The sequence below is a fragment of the Enhydra lutris genome, unplaced genomic scaffold (genome assembly GCF_002288905.1).
Source record: "Enhydra lutris kenyoni isolate GAN:26980312 unplaced genomic scaffold, ASM228890v2 scaffoldscaffold63, whole genome shotgun sequence".
Taxonomy (NCBI): Eukaryota; Metazoa; Chordata; class Mammalia; order Carnivora; family Mustelidae; genus Enhydra; species Enhydra lutris.
The window spans coordinates 4,377,064-4,386,572 of record NW_019154147.1 but is presented as its reverse complement, the minus strand read 5'-3'; the positions used below and the strand labels follow the sequence as shown (position 1 = coordinate 4,386,572).

Here is a 9,509-nt window from a genome sequence, read left to right as displayed (position 1 = left end):
GTGCTTGCTCTCTCTCCCTCTCTCTCTCTCTGACAAATAAATAAATAAAATCTTTAAAAAAAAAAAAAAAAGAAGAAGAAGAAGAAGCAATCCTGAAAACTGCTCAAAAGAGTATTCATTTGTTTCATGTTCAGATATAATTGTGAAGTCAAGACACAATGATTTTAGAAAATATATAAATTTTATCTTTTTTTAAACTGATTCACAGGAATAAGGATGCCATATTTTCAGTGGCATTTTAAAAAAGATTTTATTTATTTATTTATTTGAGAGAGGGAGAGAGGAAAAAAAAGAGAGAGGGAGAGAGCATGAGCAGGGAAAGGGGCAGAAGGAGAGGGAGAAGCAGACTCCCCACAGAGCAGGGAGCCCGACATAGAACTTGATCCCAGGACACTGGGATCATGACCAGGTCACTAGGATCATGATCTGAGCTGAACTCAGATGCTTAACCGACTGAGACACCCAGTACCGCTTCAGTGGCACTTAGTTCAGGTTTTTTGTTTTATTAAATCAATGCATTCATCCATCAGAATTCAGCAAATCAGAGGATTCATAAATTTTGTTTCATGATTCAAGTTAAAGGATCAGTCTATCACAATTTCATATTGTAAAATATTTGGAAACAAAATACTTCTTAAAGAATATAGATTAGAAGCAATGTCAGTTTAAGTTTAATAAAACACTTTATGTAACTCCTAAAATCAACCATAAACACTTATCTAAGAAGTATGAGTATGAAAGAACATTGTTTTTGTTTTTTTTTTAAATACGACAGGGAGCAATCAGCACTGCAATATAAAGTGGACCATTCAGCAAGAGCCTTCAAGGCTCTACTGCAAATCACTTAGAAGAAACTATCTAGTGAGAATAAACTAATTATGAAAAAAACCCACAAATCTTTAGAAAGAACTTACAATGATAATTCAAGGGGAAAAAATCCAGTCACAATGAGGAAAGCAATTAAATGCTGTTTCAGCAGCTAAACATTAAACATGAGTACTTGGATCGACATTTCAGGGTGGAATAATTTTGAAGTAAATCTAGGACTTCAAGGACAACTTATCTACTGTTATAGGATAATTAAACCTTGATTATTAGAAAATAATGAGGTAAAGTGGATGGGTTCATACATTGTTTATAACAAATCTTAAAAGGTAACAGAAAATAGGAATCCATGTTATAAATATAACAATATATACTAATATGTAAAATGACTGAGGTGCCTGGCTGGCTCAGTTGGTAGAGCATGTGACTCTCGATCTCAGAGTTTTGAGTTTGAGCTCCATGTAGAGTATAGAGAATACTTAAAAATGAATAAAGATAAAATTGTTAGTATTTATTTATTTACTTATTCTTAAGATTTTTATTTCTTTTCTTTTTTTTTTTTTAAGATTTTATTTATTTATTTGACAGACAGAGATCACAAGTAGGCAGAGAGGCAGGCAGAGAGAGTAAAGGAAGCAGGCTCCCCACTGAGCAGAGAGCCTGATGCGGGGCTCGATCCCAGGACCCTGGGATCATGACCTGAGCCGAAGGCAGAGGCTTTAACCCACTGGGCCCCCCAGGTACCCCAAGATTTTTATTTTTTAGAGAGAGACAGTGAGAGAGGGAACACAAGCAGGGGGAATGGGAGAGGGAGAAGCAGGCTTCCCGCAGAGCAAGGAGCCCAATGCGGGAACTCAATCCCAGGACCCTGGGATCATGACCTAAGCTAAAGGCACCTGCTTAACCGACTGAGCCACCCAGGTGCCCCCAATGATTAGTATTTATTAAAAAGTAAATTACAGGGATGCCAGTCCCACATCAGGCTCTCTGCTCGGCAGGGAGCCTCTTCCCCTCTCTCTCTGCCTGCCTCTCTGCCTACTTGTGATCTCTCTCTCTCTCTGTCAAATAAATTAATAAAATCTTTCAAAAAAAAAAAAATCCTAAAAAAAGAAAGCCTACATGTCCTTCAGAGGTCATTATCTAAAACAAAAACAAAAAACAAAAAACATCAATTTCCTGGAATCCTTTCTTTTTTTTTTTTTAAAGATTTTATTTATTTATTTGACAGAGAAATCACAAGTAGGGAGAGAGGCAGGCAGAGAGAGAGGAGGAAGCAGGCTCCCTGCCGAGCAGAGAGCCCGATGCGGGGCTCGATCCCAGGACTCTGAGATCATGACCTGAGCCGAAGGCAGCGGCTTAACCCACTGAGCCACCCAGACGCCCCATGGAATCCTTTCTTTTTGTTCATACTGTGGATGTATAGATAAAACTACTATAGAGATTTGTGAACAAAAATTCTTAGAGTAAGGTAGTAGAACTCGATGGTGTTTATATTTTGATTATGACAATATAGTGATTATACCTTAAGTATTCTGAATAGGATCAGAATTCAATTTAGAATTCATAATTAGTTGAAATATTAGATTCATTAAATCTTACATATCTTTATAAAGAAAATTCGGAAATAAAAGCTTTATCTAGTTTCCTATTTTTAAGAACATTTTAATGCTCTGCCAACCTGATCCATTTCCAGATGATAAAAATTAAGCCACTTCTCCCTCACTATCTATTGCTTCCCCAAAGAGGCTGCTGCCATGTAGGCCTTACAAAGCTTACGGTAAGCAAGCTCCCTAAGGACAAGCAGGGAGGCTCAGAGTTAAGCCCCAGGGGCCGCAGTGCCAACTGCCCTGTAGAGAAACTGTTCACTCCATTATGCCTGAAGACCACTGCTGATGGAGTCAACGTGGCCATGTAATGGCAGCTGCAATCTCTACCATTCTTTTACAATCCAAACAACTTCTAAAAGTATGCAGCCAAAAGGAGATACAGAGGCTACATCCAAGGGGAATTCAGTCCCAACGCAGAGCCAAAAGACAAACCATGCGTGCTTAGTAATTTGTCCTCTCCTCCTTTAACTGGAATACTCATACTCCGTGCAGCACTGCGAACAGCACACAACCAAGTAAGTAAGAAGTTCTGAGTGTGGGCCTTGGACCAACCTTACCGGCATCACCCAAGAACTTATTAGAAAAATAAATTCCCAAGCCCCACCCCACACTGACTGAATCTGAAACTCTACATAGGAGGCCCAGCAAACTTTATTTCTGTAAGTCCTTCAGGTGAGTTTGGAACTCAAAGAAGCAAATATCCTTTTACATGTTCTTTAAGAAAGAGAGATTTAAAAAGAGAGAGAGAGATAAAATGATCCAGAGCTTGAAACCAGAGCTGGGTTCTAAATTTAGCTCTTCAACGTGTAAGATAAATATATATACATCATGGGGCGCCTGGGTGGCTCAGTGGGTTAAAGCCTCTGCCCTCGGCTCAGGCCATGATCCCAGGGTCCTGGGGTCGAGCCCCGCATTAGGCTCTCTGCTCAGCAGGGAGCCTACTCCCCGCCCCCCACCATCTGCCTCTCTGCCTACTTGTGATCTCTGTCAAATAAATGAATAAAATCTTTAAAAATATATATATATATGTATATACATATATATATACACACAGCATGATGGATGTTAACTAGACTTAGTGTGATCATTTCACAATAGATACAAATACTGAATCATGTTATACACCTGAAACTAATATGATGTTGCATGTTGATTATACCTCAACCAAAAAAAAAAAAAAAATGCATGTATACATCAAAGTAATCTAGCTCAATAAAAGAACCATAAAATGTTTTGACCCTTACTAGGTACCTTAAAAATTGCTAAATTTAGGTTTTAGGTATACAGAAGTTTCTTAATACTATTCCTCTATTTCCTTAAGTTTGAAAACGCCTATAATGAAAAGAACATTTAAAAATTTTTTTTCTTGGGCGCCTGGGTGGCTCAGTTGGTTAAGCGACTGCCTTCGGCTCAGGTCATGGTCCTGGAGTCCCGGGATCGAGTCCCGCATCGGGCTCCCAGCTCCACGGGGAGTCTGCTTCTCCCTCTGACCTTCTCCTCGATCATGCTCTCTCTCACTGTCTCTCTCTCTCTCAAATAAATAAATAAAATGTTAAAAAAAAAAATTTCTTTTTCTTAGAGAGCAAGCGGGGGGGGGGGATAGCCACCCAGAATATTTTTAAATAAAGTTAATAATGAATTAATTGATGACAGAGAAGGCTGGGTGGCTCAGTCGGTTGAGTATGGGACTCTTGATTTTGGGTCGGGTCATGATCTCAGGGTCATAAGATTGAGCCCTTTGTCAGGCTCTGCACTCAGCAGGGAGTCTGCTTCAGGATTTTCTCTCTCCATTTCCCTCTGACCCTACCCCCACTGCACTTGCATTCTTGCAAAGATATATCTTTTAAATTAATAAATAAAACTTTAATATAGATTTTTAAAGTATTTCAGTATTATTTCTGATTTTGATTAAATGAAATCTTAGACCTATTCCTATTTTCTAAGACATGATTTCTAATTTCCATTAGCTTCAGAAGTTTACATTTACCACATGAAAGCTCTCACCTTTATGATCTACTCTGCCCAGAGATAATCCTGGACGAAGATTATGGCTGATAATCTGAATTAAATCTTCACGATTTGTGCTTTGTGGGCACCATATTTCCGTAAATCGGTTTCTTAAGGCAGGAGACAGCTACAAGAAAAAAAATTTCCATCTGAATGTAATACCTAGGAAGAAAACTAGAAAAACAAATCCCTTGAAAGAGTATTAGCTGATGAATCTAACAAACACTAGATGCTTCTTTTATTACCTCTACTACAATTTAACTGAATACCTACTTTATCCTGGCTCCTTCCACAGGCCATCTCATTAATCTCCACCACACCCTCCAAGACAGTATTCCCATCACTTTCTTTATAGGCAGAGTGCAGAATTTCAAGGTCTCATAGAATAGGTGGTGTAAGTTGAAGTGCAGCCCCAGTGGGTAACCCCCAAAATTGAATACTTCCCCTAAGCAAAGGCCTTTCCTTTACCTTCAGTTACATAACCAGTGCTTTAAAGAAAGTAAAAGCTATTGTCCCACAGGGGAGAACTGTCTGAAGTAGAAAGAGAAAACGTCTTTTATATGGCTCAAAAGGGGACAGTGAAATTATTAAGGAGGTACATATTTTACCTCTTATATAACAAAGAACTGTTAGTCCTTCCAGTCTTTATGGCCTTTGCCCTGCAAATGGATTCCTCTTATCCTTTTTATTCTACCCCAGGTCAATAAACCCCTATTAACAAGCATATACAATGCCAAACATGCACGTAACTATTAGCTTATTATTGCTCTCCTTGGCCTACGGCAGCAGGACTAGCAGTAATGCCTATACTCAGGAGCAGCTCAGTTAAGACCCAGCAAATGTGTGAGGGATCCTTGCTGCCATCCTAGACAAACAGTGCCACTGGTCTTTGGCATCCTACCTCACTCTGCCTGCTAGGCAGGCAAAAACAAAAAAGAACATTCCCTTAGGTAAAAGTCGGCCATCTTTTTCTAAGAAAAACTTAAACTATCCTAACAACTTAAGCTAACCTGAACATACACAACCTTGAAATTAGATCTTTCAATGTTATTCTCCCTTGCCAAAGAATCAGTTTTCATGTTATGTTAGAAACTATGATGTATTTCTTATTTCTTCTTTTCAAAACATTTCAAGAAGTATAGTTATAATCTTTCTTTTCATGCTACAGAGGAAAATCAAGCCCAAAACACCATGTTCGCATTTCAGGGATCCACCAAGTTACCAAGAATTTGAATTACTTTCATTCACAACCTCTGTTTCTTCTCATCATCCTTGACCTATCACCACATCACCATTGTGTGTGGGATCCTGGCCCAGGATCCCACACACAACATAGACTTCTCTACTGAGAAGCTTCGCAAGCCTGAAAGCCATGGTGTTCAGGGTACTGGATCCTGGCTGGATCCCAAAACCACCCTCAGAACAGAAGGCTGCTCTCCACCTTTTCCTTTACTAATAGTCTGAGGGTAAACCACATAACCCGTGGAGAGAACAGAGACGGCCCACCTGCAAAACCAGAAGAGGCTCCTGGCTGTAACATTTTTGTCACTTTAAAACAGACAAAGCCATAGTCGTGTTTAAGAGAGGAGACTCCAGAAACAGTTTAAGATTAAATTTGTTTCAACCTTCTCACCACACAACTTTCACAAAGAGTTCTTGTGAGAATTTGTTATGGTAACATACACGAAGAGCTGGGCAAAGTGACGGAAACAATGAAATTTCAGGCACACACAGTGAGATATTAAAATAAGGAAATGATAATGTCAGAATCTCTCAATTTTGTAATAATTCTAAAATATCTTTCCTAGGTTTTTAGTTTTTACCCAATATAAAGTTCCAAATGCATTTTTACATATTATATTTCTAGCTGCCAGTGAGCTGAGGTCAAAACTGGAAGAAAATTATCCTTCAGGAACACAATTTTACCTCTTTTTTCCCAAAGTCGCCCCCAGGGTTCATGGTTGCTAAGATACGGAATTTTTTCCCAGCAGTCAACAGCTCTACCTCATTATCCTTGTCCTCTACACTGCCTTTTTCAGCTAATACCAGGCACTTTTCCATTTCAAGGACACTAAAAGACAGAAAAATTGGAGAATATAAGATTAGAAAAGACTTATGTATCCTTTGTATTTTGTGGTCTTCAGGTTCTTTTAAAAAGGAAGTTATCTCCTCTGCTGAGCTTTTACTTAACACTTTCCTAGCACGAATTTTAAAATAACTCATTATCCCAATTCCTGTGTAAGGGAACAATATTTCTGATCAAAAGAAAAAAAAATCCCTTTAGCCACTTATGCCCCATTATGGCACTTGCTTTAAAAATAAGTGTCTTGGGGCGCCTGGGTGGCTCAGTGGGTTAAAGCCTCTGCATTCGGCTCAGGTCATGATCCCAGGGTCCTGGGATCAAGCCCCACGTCCGGCTCTCTGCTCAACAGGGAGCCTGCTTTCCCCTCTCTCTCTCTCTACCTGCCTCTCTGCTTACTTGTGATCTCTGTCTGTCAAATAAATAAATAAAATCTTTAAAAAAAAATGTTTAAAAAAAAATGAGTGTCTTATGTATGAATATTCATGGTAGCATTATTCACAAAAGTAGAAATAACCCAAATACCAGGCACCTGAGTGGCTCAGTTGGTTAAACAACTGCCTTTGGCTCAGGTCATGATCCCAGAGTCCCTTAATGGAGTCCCACATCCGGCTCCCAGCTCCATGGGGAGTCTGCTTCTCCCTCTGACCTTCTCCCCTCTTATGCTCTCTCTCACTGCCTCTCAAATAAATAAAAACCTTTAAAAAAATAAAAATAAAAATAAAAAAACCAAACTTGGTAGAAATAACCCAAATAACATCAAGTGGTAAATGGATAAAAAATATGGTATATCTATACAATGGAATACTCTTAGGAATAAAAAGGAACAAACTACTAACAGGCTACCACATGGATGACCCTCAAAACAATGCAAAGTGTAAATGCAGAGAGACCATTTATATGCAAGGTGCTAAAAAGACAAATTTTTTTTTTTTTTAACAGAGTAATTTAGTAGTGACCTGGAGCAGGAGGTGGCATCAGAAATACACTGTAGAGTGGCAGAGGGCTTCCTACTGGTATGGTGGAAAGGTAAAACTAGATTATGGTGCAAAACTCAGTAAATTTACTAAAACTTGTTCAATTATGCATTTAAAATGGATACACTTTATGGTATGTAAATTAAACTTCAAAAAAGAAAAGCAGGGGCACCTGGGTGGCTCAGTTGTTAAGCTTCTGGCTTCGGTTTAGTTCATGGTCCCAGGGTCCTGGGATTAAGTCCTGCGTTGGGCTCCCTGCTCAGAGGAAAACCTGCTTCTCCCTCTCCCTCTCCCACTTCCCCTGCTTGTGTTCCCTCTCTCCCTGTCTGTCAAATAAATAAATAGAATCTTCAAAAAAAAAAAAAAAAAGAAAGAAAGAAAAGAAAAAGAAAAATAGGTATACATCAAAATTCCTTTTAGTCCAAGATTTTAAGGTCATACAGCCATATAACATCTAGAATTGTGATTCTAGTTCTTTGAAGAATTTAGGTAATGGTCACATAAATTGCCCCAAAAAAAGAGTTTTAACTTCTGTTCATTTGCTTTAGCACGGCCATTCTACAGTCCCATCTTTCTGATTACTGACAGGAAAAACTAGCCCTGTTAAACTACTCTGAGTGCTAAAACAAAATAAACAAACAAAAAAAACAGTAACTGATTATAATTTTCAAACATTTACCATGCACCTATGAAGCACCTTACTGTGCAAAAGAATTAATAGTATAAAAACCAGACCAGTATTCCATATTCTGTAGAATATTATTTAACCATAAAAAGGAATGAAATCTTGCCATTTGCAACAATATGAATGAGCTAGAGGGTACAATGCTAAGTAAAATAAATCAAAGAAAAATACCACATGATTTCCCTTATATGTGGAATTTAAGAAACAAAACAAAGAAAAAAAGAGAACCACCAAGAAACAGATTCTTAACCATAGGGAAAAAACTTGATGGTTACCAGAGGAGAGATAGGTAGGGGGGTTGGGTGAAATAGGTGAATGAGATTAAGAGCAGCCATATCATGAAGAGCATTCTGTAATGTACAGAACTTAGCATCACTGTATTATATACCTGAAACTAGTATCATGCTATATGTTAACTATATGTTAACTATATGTTAACTACATGTTAACTACATGGGAATTTTTAATCTTTTAATTAAAAATTTTTTTAATTGCTTAATTAAAAAATAACCAGACCAGTGGAAACATCACACACAGGGCAAACCTCTTACACATATACCTATTGAGTCTTTCCAGGACAGAGTCATCAGCCAGTGAGATCTCATCCAGAAGAAAAAAGCCATCTTCTTTCATGGCCAGAACTAGAGGACCATCATGCCACTCAAAAAGTTTTGATGTATCAATTTCTTCCTACAATTCGGAAAAGAAGGTGTGAAATTAAAGAACAGGTGGCTTCGCAAGACATTACACATGTAGGTACTAGAGTAAGTGGTCATTCCGCAGAAAGTAAGGGTCTAAGAACAAGGAATAAAGCCTGTACGACAGGATGCTCAGGAAAGTCTCTGTAGACAAGTGAAAATCTAAAGATATATATCAAATCTGGGATCAAAACTTCATCATGAATAAATTCCACAGCTGACACCTACACAAAGCCAACTGCAATTCTTCAAATGAAGGAACACATCATCATTCGCTACTGAACAAACCTTGTCCTTTGGCTTCTGTCTCACAGGCCGCAGCCCCCCCAGGAAGTCTGAAGTCTCCATGTGTAAGTGGCAGTTGACAGAGTATAGTTTCTGATTTGCCAAACCTGCAAACACCTGACAGATAGTCGTTTTCCCACACCTATTAAAGGGATACATACCAGATTAATAAGGACCATAAATTCCAAATATACATGCACAGCCACTCCAGTCAGCATAAGAGGGGAGCTCTGGTGAGAGGCTCACTGCAAAAACAGACACTGCCGGCCAACATAGGACATTGGCTTCCTGAGCTCAGGGCACCCTTCCCTCAAACACCAGCAACCTATAGTGTTTCTTATCCAA

At 38.7% G+C, this 9,509-nt stretch overlaps 1 protein-coding gene across 3 annotated transcripts in view; it reads right to left on the bottom strand.

Moving 5' to 3' along the window:
* Positions 1-9,509, bottom strand: part of LOC111158834 (midasin AAA ATPase 1) — a 168,551-nt gene that overhangs the window by 88,444 nt on the left and 70,598 nt on the right. For all 3 annotated transcript variants that reach the window (XM_022521117.1, XM_022521118.1, XM_022521119.1), the window contains 4 exons: positions 9,168-9,306; positions 8,741-8,871; positions 6,366-6,510; positions 4,437-4,566 (listed from right to left, as the gene is read on the bottom strand). In XM_022521117.1, coding sequence (XP_022376825.1) covers positions 4,437-4,566; positions 6,366-6,510; positions 8,741-8,871; positions 9,168-9,306 — 545 coding nt within the window. The remainder of the gene's footprint in view (positions 1-4,436; positions 4,567-6,365; positions 6,511-8,740; positions 8,872-9,167; positions 9,307-9,509) is intronic.